This window comes from Microcaecilia unicolor, chromosome 5, assembly GCF_901765095.1.
Source record: "Microcaecilia unicolor chromosome 5, aMicUni1.1, whole genome shotgun sequence".
NCBI lineage: Eukaryota > Metazoa > Chordata > Amphibia > Gymnophiona > Siphonopidae > Microcaecilia > Microcaecilia unicolor.
Genome location: NC_044035.1, coordinates 296228298 through 296251360, shown reverse-complemented (window position 1 = coordinate 296251360; position 23063 = coordinate 296228298). Strand labels below are relative to the sequence as shown.

The following is a 23063-nucleotide window of genomic DNA, read 5'->3' as shown; positions in this document are numbered from 1 at the left end:
CTGCAGTGGGAATCAAACCCAGTTCCCCAGGATCAAAGTCCGCTGCACTAACCACTAGACTACTCCTCCACTTAACTATAATATTCTTCAGCCACCAAAAGTTGCCTGGGTGGTTAAATTACAAGCCATTAACTTGTCATTTTTGCAGCATTATATATTTTTGTAATGTTGCCTTTTTTTTTTGGCTGTGGCCTACAGTTCCACAACTACAACATTTCTGTTCCTGAAATTCTACACCTTCTACTTTGATATGTTCTATGTTTTTGTGTTTTTTTATTCAGACTTGGACATGATTGAGTGGGGACCCTTTGTCCACTTGACATGGACTGACCCAGTGAAAAATAATGCACTATTTATCATTGCTGTAGAAAATACAATATGAGTAAAATGTAGTTGTGGAAGTGGAACTGTACCAAATAACCAAGGCGGGGAAAGTGTCCAAACGTTTATTTGCCAGTGGTAAATCTGACCCAAAGAAAATAGTCGACATGGGCCGTGTTTTGCCTGAAGAGCCTCCTCAGGGGGTCTACAACATTAAAAAAAAAAAATATATATATATATATATAAACATAAATACACAGCATAATACATAAAAATATATAAAAGAGGGTATACACAAGGTAAACATATATGACAACCCCGCATAGACATAAAAAGTATAGAAAATCTGAAACACATACCAAATCCTTTCAGATTAGTAAACTTTTTTGTGTAAACATGTAGCACAAACATGCTCCTGAAGTGATAACACTAAAATAAAAATAAATATCTATCCACATACAGATGTTAAAACAGATTACCTCTATATTTTTAAAGGATAAAGTTTCAAGCACTTTGTGCTGTATATTATGAAACCATATGGTGCCAGAAAAAAGGGGGAATAATAACTAAATTATGTCCTATTTTAACTAAGGGCTGTGTTATTATATTGTCATCATATACATGAAGACCATGCATGGGTCAGTGAAGGGATTATACTACACCCGATAAGTCTTCAACTGATAAAATTACTAATAGAAGAGTATTCGTAAAGCTGAAGTGAAGATGAAAATAAAAGCAGACAGTATGGTATCACTTCACTTAACACAGTATGTGCATCTTTATGTGCTTCTTATTGGTATGCTTTACTTTTTTTGAGTTCCTCTCCTTAACAACCATATAAGTATGTCACGTTTATCCATGTTCAATTATACAAAGATCCACGTGTAGTTAATGCGTTTATGTGCACTTTATTATGATATCTCTTAGCATGTACATCTAGGACAATCATCTAACAATTTTATATTTTATTTTTTAACGTATTCTTTTTTCTGCCTTTTATATATATATATTTTAAATATATTTTACACTTCTAGGGCCCTGTTTACTAAGCAGCATTATAGATGTGTTAACATTTTTAACGTGCATTAACCATGTACGCGTGTCAACCATGTACGTGCCTACAATATCCCAGTAGGCACCTATATGGTTAGCGCATGCGCTAAGTGTAGGCACACTAAAAGCACTAATGCACCTTAGTAAACAGGGCCCTTAGATTCTTATACTACTGCTACCCTTATATCACAGCATTCTTATTAGATTTTTATCACATACTATCTTCCACATCTGATTTCATTTATTTATTTTTTGGATTCTTTAATTGTTTTCCCTCGATTTTATTCACAATATAATTTATATTCTTAAGTTCTTACAATACATTACAATACAACTCATTCCATTTATTTGTTTTACACTGTTCTATTATAATCACTACACAGCACTATTTATACAGCCATGCCATTTACATAAATCCATAACATGAGCTCATTCATGAATGGTGACGTTCGAAGCTACGTCACCCCAGGTCTACAGGTTATTTTTGTCACAACTCATTCATGCTATTCTGACGGCTTGTTACGCTGAAGGTAACACTTGCTGGTTTTTTTGTATCTACTTCTCTTTCTGCATTGTCAATTTGGCTTCAGCTATTCTCTATCCTCTCTATATTGCCATAAGGTTTTGCACTGTATGCCTTTAGATTATTCATTTTTAAAAGCATTCATTCACCTTTTAGGGTTCTGTTTAGCGTTTTTCTCTTTTGACAACACTGCAGTTTTTCATTTTTTAGTTTTACCAGTAAAATTCACGTTTATCTTTGATACATAGTCCTGGGCACCATTCGATATGGCTTCACGATTCACTTTTCATATATTCATCTACATGAGCTCATTCTTGTTGAGGTGACGTTCATAGTTTACATCTATCTTTTTTTTTCTGGTGCATGTTGTTACTACTCATTCATGTTTAACTGACGACTCATTACACCAGCAGGAATGCACACTCCACAAGGTAATATCCCCTTTTTGTACTCACCTTTGCTGCAGTATCAATTTAAATTTCCATTACTTCTCATTCCCTCTATTAGGTTTTTGGCACGTATGTTTTTAAATATTCATTTTTCACATTCCAGTTCTGTGTTTTAAATACATATATGTACACCAAACAGTGGGCGTAGCACTTTCCTCTTTTTTTAATGCTTTTTTTTGCCTCTGCAGTTAAGATTCATGTTTATGTATTATGATATTCAGTCCCAAGCGAACCATGTATCTTTCCCGGTCTCTATGTATCACTGTAACACAGTTAATTTTATTACGCTCACAACTATGTTGGTGGAAGTGCCTTTTATCATTATTCACATTGGTAGCACCATTTTTTCTACACAGTTTTCTATGCAGCAGTCTACATTATTGCATCATACCACTGCTGCTTTTATTTTCATCTTCACTTCAGCTTTACGTATACTCTTCTATTAGTACTCTTAACAGTTGAAGACTTATCGGGTGTAGTATAATCCAATTTTTGACCCACACATGGTCTTGACAATATAATGCAGCCTTTAGTTACAATAGGACATAATTTAGTTATTCCCCCTTTTTTCTGGCATCGTATGGTTTCATAATATACAGTACATAGTGCCTTGAAACTTTATCCTTTAAAAATATTGAGGTAATCTGTTTTAACATCTCTATGTGGATATTTATTTTTATTTTAGTGTTATCACATCAGGAGCACATTTAGTACATAAGTATGCCACACTGGGAAAAGACCAAGGGTCCATCGAGCCCAGTATCCAGTCCATGACAGCGGCCAACCCAGGCCAAGGGCACCTGGCAAGCTTCCCAAACGTACAAACATTCTATACATGTTATTCCTGGAATTGTGGATTTTTCCCAAGTTCATTTAGTAGAGGTTTATGGACTTGTCCTTTAGGAAACCGTCTAACCCCTTTTTAAACTCTGCCAAGCTAACCGCCTTCACCACGTTCTCCGGCAATGAATTCCAGAGTTTAATTATGCGTTGGGTGAAGAAAAAGTTTCTCCGATTTGTTTTAAATGTACTACACTGTAGTTTCATCACATGCCCCCTGGTCCTAGTATTTTTGGAAAGCGTGAACAGACGCTTCACATCCACCTGTTCCACTCCACTCATTATTTTATATACCTCTATCATGTCTCCCCTCAGCCGTCTCTTCTCCAAGCTGAAAAGCCCTAGCCTCCTTAATCTTTTTTGATAGGGAAGTCATCCCATCCCTGTTATTTTATTCGCCCTTCGCTGCACCTTTTCCAATTCTACTATATTTTTCTTGAGATGCGGCGACCAGAATTGAACACAATACTCAAGGTGCGGTCGCACCATGGAGCGATACAACGGCATTATAACATCCTCACACCTGTTTTCCATACCTTTCCTAATAATACCCAACATTCTATTTGCTTTCCTAGCCGCAGCAGCACACTGAGCAGAAGGTTTCAGTGTATTGTTCTACATGTTTACACGATTCTGTGAAGTTTACTGATTTGAAAGGATTTGGTATGTGTTGCAGATTGTCTATACTTTTTAATGTCTATTCAGGGTTGTCATATGATTACTTTGTGTATATCATCTTTTAAACATTTTTATGTATTATGCTATTTGTTTATATATATATAAAACATAAATGCACAACATAATACATAACCATGTTTAAAAGAGGATATTTAATTATTTTATGTTGTAGACCCCCTGAGGAAGGCTCTTCAGCCGAAATACGGCCCGTGTCGTGTTTTTTCTTTGGGTCACATTTACCATTGACAAATAAACTTTTGAACACTTTTTCTTGTGGTTTACCTTGGTTATTTGGTACAGTCCCACTTCCACTCTCACTTTGTGTTTTTTGCCTTTCCCTGTGGAAGGCGTGTGGACCTTTTTTGTTCTTTCTTAGTAAAATGTAGTTGTCATTTTAGAGAGTATGGTTGACTTCCCAGTAAAACATGTGGTGAGGGAAATATATGCCAATGTTTTATTTTTTTTTTCCAGATCTTGAACCAGATGATTGTGCATCGTTTTACATTTTTAATGTAGACCAGCCTCAGTCAGCTACAGATCAGCCAATTTGTATCCCACACCATGGACTGCAGTCTCACTGTTCTGCATTTTCTCCTCACCGACTTCAGAGTTACAAAAACTATGTGACAACTTCTGGTATTCAAGATTCTAAATGTAGTTTGAGTGGTCCCAAGCCCTTTGAGTGTCCTAGTATTCAAATTACATCAATTTCTCCTCATTGTCAGCAAGGAATAGAAATTAATGAAGATGACCTTCATGCAAATGGCCCAGAAAATGAGTATACAGACAAACCGTCAAGAGATCATTTGTATCTTCCCCTTGAACTTTCTTACAGGGAATCATCATTAAGTCCAAGCCCTGGCAGTAGCATTTCTTCCAGGAGTTGGTTCTCAGATGCTGCTTCTTCTTGTGAATCCATTTCTCATGTTTATGATGATGTTGATTCAGAGCTTAATGAAGCTGCTGCCAGATTTACACTTGGGTCTCCTTCAGCTTCTCCAAGTGGTTCACCAAGAGGTTGTCAGGGAGATGAATCTTGGCAGCAGCCATATGGGTTTGGGCCTTCCTTGTCACCTAGACAATCTCCCTGCCATTCTCCCAGAACTAGTATCACAGATGAAAATTGGCTTAGTCCTAGACCAACTTCAAGACCTTCATCCAGGCCTACGTCTCCCTGTGGGAAGCGACGGCACTCTAGTGCTGACATTTGCTATGCTGGTTCACTTTCACCACATCACTCACCAACTCCATCACCTGGCCATTCTCCCAGAGGGAGTGTAACAGAAGACACATGGTTAAGTACTTCTCTTCATACTGGGCAAGGTCTTAGTCCTGGTCTTTCACAATTTCAATGCTGTGCTGAAATTGATGTACCCCTAAAAACAAGGAAAACGTCGGATGATCCAACTGCTACTTTATCAGGGAATATAGATCTTGGCTCTGAAGACAAAGGCAGTTTGTCACCTTCTCTTGAAACTCCAACAGATGAAAGCTCTGGTTCTCAACATCTACTAAAAAAAGACTTATCTGGTGAACAGTTTCTTTCTGTACCGTCTCATTTTACATGGAGCAAACCAAAGCCTGGTCATACTCCAATATTTCGGTAAGTGTAATTTTAAACTGAATTTCTAACCTTTATTAATTGTATTTGCTGTAGGGTGGGGCACCAATAATGTAAGAAGGCATTATTTAGTGTTTGAATAAGAACACTAATGGAATGTATTGTAATTTAAAACTGATTTTATATAGGTTTTTTCTCTCATTCCGTGCTGTGGGGGAACTTAGTAAATTATGCTCACCAATAGTAGAGTACGGTGCTGAAAAATGAATGCAGACAAAAACAGTTGGGACCAAACATTTTCAATCTAAAAGCAAGACAGGTAGGAAAAGTTTAAAAAAAACATTTTTTTTTTTTGTTGGTTTGCTATCTACCAGGCCAAACTCATCCCCAGAATCAAACTGCCCTATCCCTATCAGCATACTCCTCCACCTCCTCTGGAACTCAATGCAAGTACATCCCATACTTAATCCAATACCAGTCCCTTCTTATGCTTTATAATAATCCAAATAGCTACTATACTACTGAGGCTTCTGTATGGACATCTCACTGATGTAACCATAAAAAGAAGAGGAGAATAGCTTATTTGCCTTACCCTAGAATAGGATTGCCAACTACATTCACTACCTCCTATCCCATGACTCTCCAGATACACAATATCAACCAGCTCACCTTTTTTTTCATTACCATACTATATGCAGAGCCTGTCACATACATTAACTATGTATTTGGATGAAATCAGCGATTGGATGTGACATCATAACCTGTCACTGAACTATACTAAAATAGAAATTATGTTTATTGGGAGAAGTTTTGATCCTTCACTGCCTACCACATTGAATTATCAGGGTATAGATTTCTCAGTTAAGTCATCTCTTCGTAATTTGGGAATAATGCTTGATTCAAATCTATCCATGCAAAAACAAGTTGACCATATTATTTCCACCTGTTTTTATCAATTGTGGTCTCTTAGTAAATTGAAGGAGATATTTGTGTGTTCAGATTTGGTGCTGGTTAAGTTTGCTACATAGGCTCTGAGAAGCTTCTTTGCAGGATTTAGTGTTTCTTCACAAAGTAATTTGTCAGTGAAAGGATTTTGTGTTATTGAGGTGCTACCAGAATGGGGGGGGGGGGGGGGGTTAAAGGAAAGGTCAAAACTGCTGCTTTGTTCAAATTACCCCTAGTGCCCATGGTGTTGTCATATTATTCTTCCACTGCACACTGTTTAGGAAGTAAGGATCTTCTGTGTTTATCACAAAAGTTATGGAAGTTCATTATGATTTTAGCATCCAAGAGAGAGAAAGTTCCCAAGAAAAAGAGTTTCCTGACAGTGTTCCTTAGTCTACCCCCATGGCAAAACAGAGTTCTTTGCTAAACTGCTTAAAACAAAACAAAAAAAAACCACATCCTAAAGATCATAGCAAGGATGAAGATATAAACAAACAAAATAAAACAAAACCCACATACACATCTAGAAGAACATGGTGAGGATGCAGATAGAAACGAATCATTGGCTGGTCTCTTTACAAGTTCCTTTATATGTTGTTCTACCTTAGAAACTATAGAAGAAATCTCTCTTCTTGGTACAATTCAAGTGCTGAGATTAGCATTCTTTGTGCATCTGAGAGTTTCCTTGTCATCAGCAGCAAATGAATCCATTACGAATGGGTTGTGTCCACCTACCAGCAGGGGGAGATAGAGAACACTGAAAACCATAGTGCCTCTAGGACGGCTAGCTCCATCTGCGCCTCAGTATTTCTCTATCTCACAGCAGGGTTGGACACAGCTTGTTCAGCTCCTTGAAGATTCTGCCTGGGGTGGCTCTTGTACTTTTGCCAGTTGTAGCAGGGGTGTTGTGGCTTAGTGGAGCCCACTTTAAAGGCACATAGGTTCGCCCTTTCCCTGCCTTACCCTTCCCCCTGTGTGGATGCAGGCATATAGGTTTGCCCTTTCCCTGCCTTTCCCACCCTCTTCTGCCTCCGGAGTGCCTCTGTAGCTGTTTGCCTCCAACTTTCGTCACAACGTTAAAAAAAAAAAATTGCGCTTTTCAGCGCTGCTATTTCCTGACTGTGCAGCTTGACCAGAGCTCGTGGACTCGGTCCTTTGAGGTAAGAGTGGTACTCAGGTCCTCCGGGGAGGGCACGTGGACAGCGTTGCAATCGGGGTGATTTTGGCGTGAAGCCGCCATTTTGAATTTTATTCCGCCGTTTTTCGGCGATGGCTGCTGAGGGAGTTAAGCGCTGTTCCCGTTGTGGCAAGCGCAGATCAGCAGCGGGGCTCTGTAAAACGTGCTGTTTAGATGGTAGAGCCAGTACGAGCATGGCGAGCGATGATTCTTCCCACTTGATGGAGCTGGCAGCGGGCGCTGTCTTGGAAGCACCGCATGGCTCAGCCCCCGCGGTTGCGGAGGAGTCTGAGAGCAGAGGGGCACCTTGGGCCGAGGCTACCAGAGGAGCTCCGTTCCCCGTGGCTCCTAATTCGGAGACGGGAGGTCAGGGTGAGTTTTTCTCACCTGAGTTTGTGCTTATTTTACATAAAGCCTTCATGCTAAAAAGAGCTCTGCCGCAGGTGACTGACACTGCATTGCTACCTGGTTCCCCTCCGACTGATGATGGCCCGGGGCTGATGACAGACGTGGATGCCCCTGAGCGTTGGATGCACGCTAAGCATAGACGGGTAAATTCCCCATCGGAGAGTGGCGCTCCCCCCTTCCCCCCCCCCCCCCCCCACCCGGTGGTCGGGCTGTGTGGACTCTGAGGGATCTGGCAGGCCTTCGTGGTCTGAAGAGCCAGAGGAAGGAGCCGGTTTGCCCCTGGATCTGGATGATCCCACTGTGGTTCGGATTTTCCACCGCGATGAGCTGCCAGCACTTATCTCTGATGCCTTACAGGCCCTCTCTATTGATGACCCTGTTCAAGGCGAGGCTGCCTCTGCAATCTGAGGATGGCGAGTACTAAGAAGCCTGCTTGTGCCTTTCCTTTGCATGTCTCCATCCAAGAGCCTATTTCTGCTCAATGGGCTGACCCCGAGGGGCCCTTGAAAGTGGCCAGGGCGATGGGGCATCTTTACCCTCTGAGTGAGGAGCACTTGGCCTGTTTTGGGATGCCTAAAGTGGATGCCTTAGTCACGGCGGTGACAAAAAAAGACCACCCTCCCAGTAGAGGGAGGGGTCGCCCTGAAGGACATTCAGGACCAGCGGCTGGAATCAGCGCTAAAACGGTCCTTTGAGATTTCGGGCCTAGCCTTAAGGGCGTCTGTTTGCAGTTCTTATGCTGCTCGAGCCTGCCTCTCTTGGTTACAACAGGCAATGGAACAGCCTGGGGATGGTGTGGAGTCCCTCGCTGAGGTTGCACCGCGCATGGAGTCGGCCTTGTCATTTTTAGCTGACGCCCTCTATGATCTGGTCAGAGCTTTGGCTAAACAGATGTCTGTGGTGGTGTCCGCCTGCCGCCTTCTATGGCTACAGCATTGGGCGGCTGACATGGCCTCTAAGCAAAGGCTGGTGAAGTTGCCCTTTCGGGGCCTTCTGTTATTTGGAGAGGAGTTGGAGAAGATTGTTAAAGACCTGGGGGATGCTAAACCCCAGCAGTTACCTGAGGATAGGCCGCGGCCTTCTTCCAAGGGTCAAGTGGTTCCCTCCTCCTCCAGACCTCGCTTCCGTGAAGCTAGAAGGTATCGCCCGGGGCACTCTGTTGGGTTTACTCAACGTGCCCGCTTTCAGCAGAGGAACTCCTTTCGCTCGGACAAACACTCCGTGGCGGCGTGCTCGAGGCCAGGAGTTCAGGGCCGTCCTCCACAATGATGGGACGCCGGTCCACTCCTCCTTTACAGCTGTAGGAGGACGCCTTTCCCTCTTTCTCGAGGAGTGGACCAAGATTACCTCAGATCAGTGGGTCCTGGACCTGATCAGAGAAGGTGCCCCGGTGAGAGACGTGTTTGTGGAGTCCAGATGCGGTACTGCCGTCAAACGGGTGGCGGTAGAGGAGACCTTACAAGTCTTGTTGCACCTTGAAGCGATGATCCCTGTGCCTCCCGCTGAACACGGCTGCGGTCGTTACTCCATTTATTTTGTGGTGCCGCGAAAAGGCGGGTCTTTTCGGCCCATTCTCGACTTAAAGAAAGTCAACGAGTCACTAAGAGTGCGGATTTTCACATGGAAACCCTGCGCTCCGTCATTGCGGCGGTACAGCCAGGAGAATTCCTCACGTCTCTGGACCTAAAAGAAGCTTACTTGCACATTCCTATATGGCCCCTGCACCAACGGTTCCTCCAGTTTGCGGTGTTGAGAAATCATTTCCAGTTTCGGGCCTTGCCTTTTGGCCTCACCACAGCTCCATGAAACTTTTCCAAGTATCTGCCTTTCTCAGGCGAGAGGGTATCCGGGTTCACCTGAACTTCGACGACTGGATCATCAGAGCGGACTCTGCAGAAGAGAGTCGTCATGTAACAGCCAGAGTGGTCTCTCTACTGCAATCTCTGGATTGGGTCGTCAATATACCCAAAAGTCACCTGACCCCCTCTCAATCTCTAGAATATTTGGGGGTCCGGTTCGACACAGCCTCGGAGTTTGTCTTTCTACCTGACCAAAGGCGGTGCAAGCTTCAGAATCAGGTCCGTCTGCTCCTGAGGATGCCTTGCCCGCGAGCTTGGGACTTTGTCCAGCTGTTGGGGTCGATGACGGCCACCTTGGAAGTGGTGCCATGGGCGAGAGCGCACATGAGACCTCTGCAGATTGCCCTGCTTCAACGATGGTCTCCTGTGTCCCAGGATTATCAACGCAGACTCACATGGGTCCCTGTGGCCTGACTCAGTATGGAGTGGTGACTCTGACAGCATGCTGCGGCGAGGAATACCGCTAGTGCTTCCCGATTGATGCCTGGTGGTAATGGATGCCAGCCTGAAGGGCTGGGGAGCACATTGCCAGGGAAGCTATGCCCAGGGTCTCTAGACACCCGAGGAAACGGGGTGGTCCAGCAATCGCTTGAAACTGAGAGCGATATTCCAGGCTCTTCTGGCCTTTCACATGACTCTGGAGGGACTGGCTGTCAGAGTTCTGTCGGACAGCACGACAGCAGTAGCCTACATAAATCGACAAGGCGGCACTCAGTGTCAAGCACTGGCCACAGAGGCCGCTCAGATATGCCACTGGGCTGAGCTACATCTGCAGTTTCTGTCAGCAGCTCACATAGGTCAGAGCAACATGCAAGCCGACTTTCTAAGCAGGTATCAAATCGACCCTGCGGAGTGGGAACTGGCAGACGAAGTGTTCCTTCAGATCTGTGCCAAATGGGGAATGCCCGTAGCGGATCTTATGGCCTCAAGCATAAATGCCAAAGTCCCGTCCTTTTTCAGCAGACGGAGAGATCCTCACTCGGTGGGGTTGGATGCCTTGGCTCAACCCTGGCCCCCAGGCCTCCTGTATGTGTTCCCTCCTTGGCCCTTAATAGGGCGACTCCTCTTGCGAATTCGGCTGCATCAAGGAGTGGTGATCCTCATTGCCCCAGATTGGTGCAGGCGGCCTTGGTATGCGGACCTCCAGCGGATGCTGGTGGAGGCTCCCCTTCCTTTGCCTCTGGTACCGAACCTGTTGACGCAGGGTCCGGTGACTGAGGAGGATCCCTGCCACTTTGGTCTTACGGCATGGCTATTGAGAGGGCGCAATTGAGAGACAAGGGCTATTATAACAAGGTCATCTCCACTCTCTTGCAGGCCCACAAGCGTTCCACTTCCGTTGCCTATGCTCGGATCTGGCGCCAGTTTGAGGCTTGGTGTGTTTCTAAAGCGATCACACCTATGCGGGCTTGGGTCTCGCCGATACTTGACTTTTTGCAGGATGGTATACAAAAAGGCTTGGCCTATAATTCCCTGTGTGTTCAAGTGGCAGCCTTGGCATGTTTTTGGGGGAAGGTCGCTGGCCTCTCCCTGGCTGCACATCCTGACATTGCACAGTTTCTTAGAGGGGTGCTTTGGCTCCGGCCTCCCGTGCGGGCCGTTGTCTGGCTTGGAACCTGGGGCTAGTATTAAAGGCTCTTCAGTGTTCGCCCTTCGAGCCGCTGAGGCGAGCTTCGGAGAAGGATGTGACTCTAAAGACAGTCTTTTTGGTGGCCATTACATCGGCGAGACGGGTGTCTGAGCTCCAGGCGCTGTCCTATCGAAACCCATTTCTGCAGTTCTCAGAGTCCTTAGTAACGGTACGTACTGTGCCTTCCTTCCTGCCTAAGGTGGTTTCAGCGTTTCACCTAAACCAGCCTATTTATCTGCCCTCCTTTACTAGGGAGTAGTTTCCGGAATCTTTTGGGCAGTTGCACCTTCTGTATGTGCGCAGGGCTCTGTTGCAGTATCTGCAGATGTCTAATGCTTTCAGGACCTCTGATCACCTTTTTGTATTGTTGTCAGATCCTCGCAGAGGGTCTCCAGCGTCTAAAGGCACTATTGCCCGTTGGCTTAAGGAAGCCATTTTTTCTGCATATCTGCTATCTGGCCGGCCTCCGCCTGACGCTTTTAAGGCACATTCCACAAGAGCGATTTCTTCCTCTTGGACTGAGATGGGAGCACTCTCTCTTCAAAAGATATGTAGTGCAACTACTTGGGCTTCTAAGCTCTCTTTTGCCCGTCATTACAGGCTGGATGTGGCTGCCAGGAGGGACGTGCTTTTTGGAGCACAAGTGCTTGCGCGTGGTGTGGCTTGTTCTCGCCCTATCCAGGGATTGCATTGATACATCCCATTCGTAGTGGATTCATCTGCTGCTGATGACAAGGAAGGGAAAATTAGATTCTTACCTTGGTAATTTTCTTTCCTTTAGTCACAGCAGATGAAGCCATGATCCCTCCCTGATTGACTCTGTTTTATGTTCAGTTTTTTCTGCAGACATGTTCCCTCATTGGGAGAAGTTGGAAAACAGTCTTCAGGATTTCTATTCTACTACAGGAGGTTGAGTTTGTCCCTCCTTTGTGTTATTGCTCCTGTTCTGGGGCATTCGTTTGCTGTGAGGAAAGTTCATGTTATGCTACTTTGTGGTTTAACACTGCTTTGGTAGCTTCAAAATACTGAGAGGCAGATGGAGCTAGCAGTCCTAGAGGCACTATGGTTTTCAGTGTTCTCTATCTCCCCCTGCTGGTAGGTGGACACAACCCATTCGTAATGGATTCATCTGCTGTGACTAAAGGAAAGAAAATTACCAAGGTAAGAACCTAATTTTCCCATCTTGGCATGGGGTGAGGTTCATTCCTGTCTTGGTGTGTGGAAAATTCACTAAATTGGAGACATGTCCCGGAGAGACAGTAAAGATACATCTCTGCTGCAACAGAGTACGGCCATCTTCTAGATTTCTCCTTAAGTGGGACACCCTTTTCTTGAGTTCCTAATCTCTAGCCTGGTTCATGACCAGCATCTTCTCCCTGCCCTGCCTGTGCAGCCGAGCCCTGGCAGCCACCAGCACCTGGAAGCTCAACTGAAGGGTGAGGTGGCTGCTACAGGTGAATACCACACTTACCTGTCAGCGATAGTATCTGCAAAGGGGAGGCCTCACAGCAAAGAAGAAAGGAAACATTGTCTGAGTAGCATTGCTGGTACAGTCAACAGTGAAAAAAATCCCTTAGTGCCCCATCCTTCAGTGAACTCAGAAGTACAATAAATTACAATAGAACAAAACATCTAGTCATCCAGTCTGCCCGGTTATGATGGCCACACTGCTACGGATACCTCTTAGCTGCTATCACAGTGAGACCATTTCGAAGACTTTTCCCTATCTATGATGATCCTTTATTTGTCTGCTCCTTTGTAAAGAGAAGGGGGTGAAAGTTAAAGAAGCACTGTCAGGAACTCCAGGGACTTGAACTGGTTAATGTTGGCCTCAGAAAATAGAGAAGGCAGTAGAACCAGAGGAAGGGACAAGAAGACTTCAAAGGTATTTATTTATTTTATTAATACAGCTTAATAAGGTATTTTATATTTCTTATAAAGCAAAGTTGAGAGAGATGTGCCACTGCAGTATTTATTTTCCAGGATATCGTGATGTGTGTTGAAATGTTGATCATACTCAAGTCTACTATAGTGGCAAAGTTTAAGTTATGGGATAATGCAACTTCATTTAAAAATGTCAAGTGTTTTCAAGATTTCTATAAGTGTATGTGGTTTAAGTTGATGCAGGATAGACTGTTACTAAGAAATCCGTTATCAAGTGCACTCTAAGGCATTATTTAGGAGTATGCCAAGCACTACTCGCACTTATATGCCTAGTGCCCCCCCCCCCCCCCCCAAAAAAAAAAAAAAGTCAGGTCTGGCTACGTCCCTGCTGCCAGGTACTTGTGACCTGGACTGGCCACTGGTGGATGCAGGATACTGGGCTAGATGGACCATTGGTCTAACCCAGTATGGCTGTTCTTATGTTCACCATTCTTCCTTTTTTATCAACATATCCTCCTTTCTGACTTGCTCTCATACTGCCCTCCCCTTTACTTTAAACTCATCAGTTTGGTTTCAGGCCAGTACTGTCCTTGTAAGTCACAGATTTTAAATCTGAGTATTAAATTAAACTTGCAGTTTTTGTAAGATACTTGGCTTCTCCTGTAATAATAGAATGTGAGCCATGTTCATGGGTCTGTAACAGTTCTTGCATGTTTCCATTTATTTAGTTTTGTGTGTGTGTGTGTGTGTGTATGTATGTGCTGTGTTCACAGGGAGACCTGCACCTGTTGTGGCTTCATATCTGTTGTTTAAATATACATTTCCTTGCATCTTTTTTTTTTTTTTTTTTTTTACTTCACAGTGTGCGTATTTTACGTGCAATAGTGAGGTGTCTGCATGGAGTTCTTACAAGCATAAACATATGAATTGTTAGGCAAGAACATTTGAATAGAGAGGTGCTTTCAGTATCATTAAGCACTTGTTTGTCCAAGGAGTAAGACATCTGTTTGAAAATTTATATTTAAAGAGTTTTCTTAGAATATCAACTGAATTTTATTTGAAAAATAGTTTATTTGAAACAGGAAATAGTGCCACCATTCTGGAAAACAGCACTTGTTCTGTTCTTAAAAAAAAAAAAAAAGCTACACTTGATCCTACTAGACCACAAGAATACAGACAGACCTGTTTCAAACTTGCCTTTCTTGTCAAAGATTTTAGAGAAGGTAAACACAATTCTAGAGAGGGGTTGATGAATTGGGCCTATTATCTACTTACCAATCTGGTTTTAGAAAATCTCATTGGACTGAAACAGTGTTGTTGGATGTTATTGATGATTGTTGGAAATATCTTGCCAAAGATTCTGATGTTTTGCTAGTATTGTTGAACCTGAGTGCAGCTTTTGATACCATTGACCAAACAGTATTGTTGGATAGACTGTCTATGGTTGGAGTAAGGGACGCAGCACTTTGCTGGTTTGACTTTTCTTGAAGATACCAGTCTGTTTTGATGTAAACCAAGGACCTTTTTTGTCCGAAATTCCTCAAGGTGCTCGTCTGTCGCCTTTGCTTTTTAATCTCTGTGTGAAACCTGTTATAGAAATTGCAATAGAGTTGGGGATTCATATTCATACCTTTGCTGCTGATGCATAATTTTATATTCCCCTGGGATAGTCAGCTTGAGAAGTTACATAATTGCTTGACAAAAATTAAGAGGTGGATGATTTTGAATAGATTGCAATTAAATCCCTTAAAGACTGAACTTCTTTGGATCCACAGAGATAATTGCACCAGTCTTCGTCCTGATTTCTTATGGGACAGAGCGGTTTTAATTGCAAAGGATCAGGTTTGTAGTCTGGGCGTTGAATTGGACTCTCTCATATTTCACGTATTGTGAGTTCTTGATTTTTATTATCTTCATCAGCTAACCAAAACTTGTTTTTATTTTTCTCAGTCTGATTTGACTGTGTTGCTTTATGCCTATATTATATCATGGATTGACTACTTCAATGCTGTGTTTCAGGGAAATGGGATGGGATTTGATATACTGCCTTTCTGCAATGAAAGCTGTTTACATATTATATACAGGTACTCATTTTGTTACCTGGAGCAATGGATGATTAACTGACTTGCCCAGAGTCACAAGGAGCTGCAGTGGAAATCAAACATAGTTCCCCAGGTTTTCAGGCTGCTGCACTAACCATTAGGCTACTCCTCCATCTAAGAGTTTGAAATGTTTGCAATGGGTTCAGAATGCTGCAGCCCGGCTTCTGACTAACTCAGGGAATCGTGATTGCATATCACCAATTTTTGCTACTTTGCACTGGTTACCCACTGAAAAGTGTTGCTTGTTTAAATTGTTGGTTTTGGGTTTAAAATTTTTCATGGGATTTCTCCTGAGTATTTTTTGACTAAGATCACTAAGGCCCTTGTTTACAAAGCAGTGCTAGTGGCTGGCGGTGCAGAGCTGCTGACACCGTCCATTCACTTTGGACTGCGTCAGCAGCTAGCACGGCTTTGTAAATGGGGGGGAGGGTAAATATGTTCTAAATCATATGTTATGTTCCCAAGGGAAAAGATTCTTTGATCTTCCTTCAACTAGGGCTTTTCATCTTGAATGAGCACGTTCTGCGTATTCTTATTCAGTTGCTTTTTCTTGGAATAAGCTTCTTCATTTCTGTAGATTGACAATGTTTCGGGGTTTAGGAAAGCTGTTAAAACTGTACTTTTTAATTAAGGGTTATGGATTTTGAGGAAAATAGGTGATACTGCATTTTTAATGATGTGAGCTTTGTGAAATTCTTTAAATTCTATTAAATTTGTATTTGTCTTTTATTTCTAGGATCTTATGTTCTGTATGTTTTTTTTTTTTTTTTTGGTAACCTCTTCTGGGCTCTATTGATAGGCTAAATATCAAAATAAATAAAATGTATTTCTACTAAAATGTCTTTTGTTTCATGCTTGCTACATCAAATAAGAGCATTAACCTAACTGGTAAAGCAAACAACAAAGTGTTAGACACATGATAATCCATAAAAATACTTTTTTGAATGTATAAAAATGCTAGCTGTTCAGAAAAAAAAGTGAAAATAGCTGTTATTGTTTTCTAAGTAACAATAGAGAAGTGCCGGTGGGTTTTGTCACATTTTCCTGAACTTGGGAATAGAGAAGTTGTACGGGAGCAGAAATTGAACCCGTTGCTGCGAGAATCTAACCCATCCCCGTCTGTCCCCATGGAGAATCTAACCCATCCCCATCTCCCCGCCGCAAGTAATCTCCTCTATCGCAGCTCCCGGCCCACCCGCCTAGGCCTTGCCGTGCCACCGTCACCTTAACCCCCCCCCCCCCCCCAAGAAAGCCAGATTCTATAAGCAGTAAAATACTAGTAAAAGTAACATAAATCATTTTCTTCCGTACTCTAAGACACTAGATGTACAGATCCGCACAGGACCCGAAGCAGTCCAAATTTCAAAACAAATAAGGTCAGAAACAACACAGTTTATACCTAATTGTTAGGTATAAACTGTGTTGTTTCTGACTTTACTTGTTAATTGATCAACCACCCTTAGGATTCACCATTGGGTTTAAAAAGCAAAATCATGTGCATGTAAGGACTGGATAAATGAATTAAAGTTTAAAGCAAATGCGCTTAATATGTAATACTTGGTAGCACTAGCAATAATGATCGCAAAGGGAAATACCTGGTGAGCAATACTTCCAGCCTGGGTCTTTTTCGATACCAGAATCTGAATGTTAGAATAGCAAATCCCTAACTTAGCGGAGTGGTTAATATGTGTCCCTATTTATTCATGACTTCTATCCATTTGCACATGACGTTTGCACCAGAGTGGCATAACCGTCTAGCTCTTGATTCCAGCTCTCCTTAAAGAGTTTTCTTCCTGACTGTGGCCTGAAACGTTTTGGATAACTTCAGGATTTTAAGGTAATTTTTCTGTTTTGCTAGAGAATGGACATAGCCTGTCTTTATTCACTATTCAGGAGTTCTTCTCTTCATTCTTCAGTAATCTATTTAGCTTCAGACTATAGTCAGGTGGGAGTCTAGAACCGGTTCTCTTTTATGGACTATACCATCTTTTTCAGACGTATCTGGGGGAGGAAAGCACATATCAACAGGAGTGTGCAAGGGCAGCTCACTTTCTCTTGTTTTCTGTATCTGTGAGTGAAACTCGCTTAGTGTTTTCTTTGTGTTCAAGAGCACCACAGTGCACATCATTCATCATTAATGAGCTTGTAATCCCAGATATGTGGGATAAATCACAGTTTCTTCTGTCATCACTAGTTTGGAGCATTTCGGTGCTTCCCTTGGTCTGCTATTCTGTATATTCTGCATTTGAAGGTTTCAATTCATAAATTGTCTCGCGAGAACTGTACTTTATAATTCTGGTAATCTCCATGATTATTTTCTCCATTAGCACTTCCTTTCTATTTCTATTTCCAAGAGGGGAGTCATAAATGTAGCTGTTTGCAGATGGTGGCCAGTCGCCTCCTTCCTTGCCTGTTTGTCATCTTTCAGGATCTAGTACCCCGATTGAGACCACACTTCTTTCAGAATGTGGGGGAATGACTGTTGCCTTCTGGTGATTCTTCCTTTTCTGAATCCTCTAAGTCACAATTATCCAAAAGGTTGGGCAGAGACCCCTGCACAGTGCTATTGATGAATCTCCTAAGTCTCTGGAGGCAGTTAAGATTCCTTTCATGCCTTTCAAAAGCCATACCTTTATCAGTAGTACTCTTAATGCCTTCCCCTTACCTTTCTAAACCCATTCTAGGTGTAAGTCTATAGACCAAGGAGGGCGAAGCAGAAGGAGCCCTTGGATCTTTCGTACTTTTATTTATTTGTTACATTTGTATCCCACATTTTCCCACCTATTTGCAGGCTCAATGTGGCTTACATAGGCAGCCAAGTTTTCCTGCCATTTTGAGCATTTTGAATATTTTTTTTCTGCAGGATACAAGTTTCCTGTGGCTTCATGAATGCTTGCAACCTTACCAGGATGCCGTGCTTGATATTTTGGAGGATTTTCCTCGGGTTGGAATTAGATGTTGGTTTCTTATTTTCTTATTGCATTTGTATCTGGGGACATGCTGGCTTCCTCAGCTAATGCCCCATCATTTTTTGCAAGGGTTAAGGCCTAAGAGTTGCTTTCTGACCCCATGAACTATGCTTGTTTTTTTCTACAGGTCTATCGCTACTTGAATATTACCTTGTCTCCGGGGTTCATGCTAAGCCAGATGACGCCTCTCCTTTCGGAGTAGTCACCACAGTTGTGTTCCTTGGAATGTTAGGCACCTGGAACGGACATATCTCTGTTGCAGGGCCCACTCTGAGTCAGCTGGGACACGTTCTCAGGTTCCTTAAGTGCAGTGATTCGGCTGTTGCACTACAAGTTTACAGCTTCTCTTCAGCATAATGGTTCTTCCAGGTTAGTCAGTCCTTGAAACAGTGGTGGTGTTCTTGTCATCTGTTGGTGCAGCATTATCAGGTGTCTGCCGATGCACACACGTCTGCTCTCCTTATATGTTTGGCGGTTGGTTTCCTCGAGAAGCTGTCAGTTCCCTAGTGGGTTGGGGAGTCTTCTGTTTGATTGCCCTCTCTTCCTTTTTTTAGGCCGGGTCGTCTAGTGGATGGAGAGGCTCGGTGTTTAGCTCTGCTGTTAGTTCTGGTTTGCTTTGGGCGCCCTTGTTCTATGGTGCTGCGGTGTCCAGTAGTGGAGTCATTTCTTAAGAACGTAGAATAGCCATACTGGATAAGACCAATGGTCCATCTAGCCCAGTATCCTGTTTTCCTAACAGTGGCCGAGCCAGATCACAACTAACTGCCAGAAACCCAAATCGTGACAACACTCCATACTACAAATCCCAGGGCAAGCAGTTGCTTCCCATGTCTGCCTCAATAGCAGACTATGGCCTTTTTCTCCAGGAATTTGTCCAAACCTTTTTAAAACCCAGATACGCTAACCACTGTTACCACATCCTCCGGCAAAGAGTTCCAGAGCTTAACTATTTGTTGAGTGAAAAAAATATTTCCTCCTATTTGTTTTAAAAGTATTTCCATGTAACTTCCTTGAGTGTCTCCTAGTTTTTGTACTTTCGGAATGAGTGCCACTGCATATTCTCAGTTAGCCCTGGAGAACTGATGTAAATGGCCATTAAAATCGCATTGAATAGTTACCTCTATGGGGACACTATTCACCCCTCTGCGGTCAGTGCTTTTTAAAATGCTGGATGCTGAGGGCTTTTTATGCCACATGACACAGAATTTACATTCTATTCCCACCTGCATAACACTTACTCTAGATTAGATTATTTCCTCATATCACAATCCCTTTTCTCAGTAGCCAAGGAGGTTCAAGTTATTGACAACTCCCTATCGGACCACTCTGCAATATCGCTTGGTATATCTTACACAGCAGATTTGAGAGAGAGGGTGTGGAAATTCTCTCCCTCTTTGTATAAAGATTCCGCATTTAGGACATACTTGAGGGAAAAATGGCTGGATTTCCAATCCACCAATGAGACCCTGGATGTGGGACCTGTAACTTTCTGGGAAGCTTCCAAAATAGTGCTAAGGGGACACATATTGGCATACACATCTAGTAAGAAGAAAAAGCTAGAGGCAGAGTTATTACAGTTATCACAAGAATAACAATTCCTTCGCAGGCAACATATGTACCGGTTGGAGAAGCCCTCCAAAGATGCTATGATGGAGCTAAAACGCCAGATTGATCAGCTGTTGACCAGTCGGGCAGAAAGAGATATTTACTACCAAAATTCAAATTGTTTAAGTGGGGTAGCAAGGTGGGGAAACTTTTTGCCAATTTGGTGCGCCCTTATAAGAAACAACAGGTCATCACTTACATCAAGGATGGGTCTGGGAGGCGATTCCACAAGGAACCCCAAATACAATCTCAGTTCGTCCAATATTACCAATCACTATATGAGGCAAGAGATTTAGACATAGAGAAAAGGGAGGCCTTCTTTCAGGGTTTATCGGTCCCTCGGTTTACCATGGACCAGGCAAAAACTCTGAGTAGGCCTGTTTCTGTAGAGGAAATCATATTGGGAATTAAGGCTTTAAAGTTGACGAAAGCCCCAGGCCTGGACGGTTTCGGCCTGGAGTACTACAGAATTCTGTCGGATGTGGTGGCGCGGCCACTGGCTGCTATGTATAACAGCTTGGCACCAGGAGGGGTAGAACTCCACCAAAACCTAGCCCACATAATATTGTTGCCCAAATTGGGGAAGGACCCCACCCAAGTGGGTTTGTACTGCCCAGTTTCCTTGCTTAACCAAGATGTCAAACTTCTAGCAGCTATTTTCGTAAGGTTGATGAATAATTTTCTTCCCAGTGTTATACATGAGGATCAGGTAGGTTTTGTTCCAGGCAGGTACGCCTCTGTGAACCTCACCTGTGCTTTAGCGGCAATACACACATATTGAGGGAAGGGGAAGACAGAAGCCATCGCGGGGTTGGACATGGACAAAGCATTTGACAGTATCTCGTGGCAATATCTCTTCTGGGTTATGGAGAAGTATGAGCTACAGGGTCAGTTTGTTGACTGGATTCAGGTTTTATACGCTCGACCACAGGTGAGATTATTGGTTAACAACAAACTGACTGAGAGTTTCAGTTTACAGAGGGGAACCAGACAGGGGTGCCTACTGTCCCCATTGATGTTTTTGTTAGCCATAGAACCACTTGCAGTTAAATTGCGCCAGAGTGATAAGATCCGAGGTCTTCAAGAGGAGTTATATCCGGCCTAAGAGTTAATTGTGACAAGTACGAACTCCTTCCCCTGTCGGGTAGCTATCACAACCCTCGATTTGCGAGCTTGCCTATCCCCCCGATGCAGCATCCGATGCGATACCTAAGTATTTATCTGAGCACAAACTGGGATGTGGTGTACAGGCGCAATATACTGGATCAGATAGATAAGATCAAGCAACTGTGTTTAAGGTGGAAGGACTTACCGATCTCCTTGTTCGGACGGGTAGCATTGGCTAAGATGATCTTACTTCCTAAATTGTTATATCCTTTGTAGACAATGCCTATTTGGATCAGAAGATGAACGTTTATTTCGTTCTGTACTGCGGGCTTTTATATGGAGGCAAAAGGGGTCACTTCCATAGCGTCCCACAGATCAATCCAGAGACTGGTGGGTTATGTCCCTCTGCCAGCAGGTGGAGATAGAGAAAACTTCTGAGGCTCTATATGTGGCCATGTGTAGCCATGCAAACCTCAGTATTCTCTCTATCTAGCAGGTGGATGGTCATAACTCTGCAGCTCTGGATTTGGGACTCCTCGCCCGTTCCCTCGGGATGAGTTGAAGTTCCCTTTGGGGTTGAGGTCTCGCTAAGGTGCTGGGCAGGGATACCTGGTGGTCCCAGGCCCCTCCCTTTCTCCCCCCTCCCGCTGGTTCCTTTCCTGGGCACGTGAGTAGTTAATCTCCAGGAAAAAAAAAAACAGGACAGAGTTTTAAACACACATTTTGTGTGTTAGGCTGGCACTCACAGTAACCAGGTATTTTGCTGCAAGCAAGACGGGGGAGCCATTCAGTAGCGGGTGGGGAGGTTTCTTGTGCTGGGTTAAAGCTGGGCACATGGTAGCCCCGTCGGAATTGGTCAAACTCTGTTCCCGGTGTGGGAACCGGAGAGCAGCGTCTGGAGCGTGCAATTCCTGCCCTAGGTTGTCTCCTGGGCAGGGAGGATCCGGAATGGTTTGCGGGTCTGGCAGCCCCGTTATTGGGCTCCTCCGGCCAGGCGGCTTCCCGCCCAGCAGCGGATAATTTTGGCGCTGTCGGCCCTTTGAAGGGGCGGGCAGCAGCGGACTCTGCACCCGGAGCGCGATGTCTGCGATCAGCTGGGACCGGAGCGCAAGCGGCAGGCTCCGGGGTAGCGAATGAAGTTACAGAAGCGGCGAGCCTGTTTTCCCGCACTGATTCTCAGCACGGAGGTTTGGCGGGCGCCATCTTGAATTTAGGAGTAGAGTCGGCTTCAGGGCCTTACAGTATTGCGGCTCGGCGACAGGCGCCCCTGCCTCCTGAGGGTTCTCAGATTGGAGACAGTGAGGTTGAACACTCAGGAGTGCCTTTTTCCTCCAAGTTTGTGCTTCTGTTACACAGAGCATTTTTGCTCAAAAGATCGGGGGTGGGGGGGTCCTTGGCGTTGAAGGTGCTCTTGGGGCCTCTCATGAAGATTTCTTGTGTTCCCCTTCCGCTTTGGCTAAGAGATTATGCGTGGATACGCGGGATTTGGATTCTGTGTTGATGGGCACAGACGTAGATGACAGTGGAGGGGAATAGGGATAAGCTTAGGGCTCTCTCTGTCCAGGGGGCAGATGTCCTAGTTGCATCCTCCTAACACCATCTCTGACATATGTGATCTTTACATTTTGCACTGTATAGGTGGAAATGCATATCTTTCTATTTCTGTGGTGTGGCTTCTTGTGGTTTTTGGTTAATATATGTTTATCATTTTTGGTCAGCTGTTGTGTGTTTGGCATTTATGTTCTGTGTGTGAGTGACCTAGGTATTCTGTTAGCATAAATTTTTTATGTAGCTTTCTATAGTAATTTGGCTTGTTCAGTTTTCCTGATAGTGGAGGGGGATATTTGTGAGGGGAGACAGGGATTTTGTTGATCCTTGTTCAGTATTGTTGGTGATTTATAAAACAACAGTTGTACAGAATATTGTTTATTTTTATACTTTAATAAAATAAC

At 43.7% G+C, this 23063-nt stretch overlaps 1 protein-coding gene across 2 annotated transcripts in view; it reads left to right on the top strand.

Moving 5' to 3' along the window:
- The window catches only part of NFATC3 (nuclear factor of activated T cells 3), a 304320-nt gene that overhangs the window by 37419 nt on the left and 243838 nt on the right, over nt 1-23063 (top strand). For both annotated transcript variants that reach the window (XM_030204303.1, XM_030204302.1), the window contains exon 2: nt 4336-5467. In XM_030204303.1, coding sequence (XP_030060163.1) covers nt 4336-5467 — 1132 coding nt within the window. The remainder of the gene's footprint in view (nt 1-4335; nt 5468-23063) is intronic.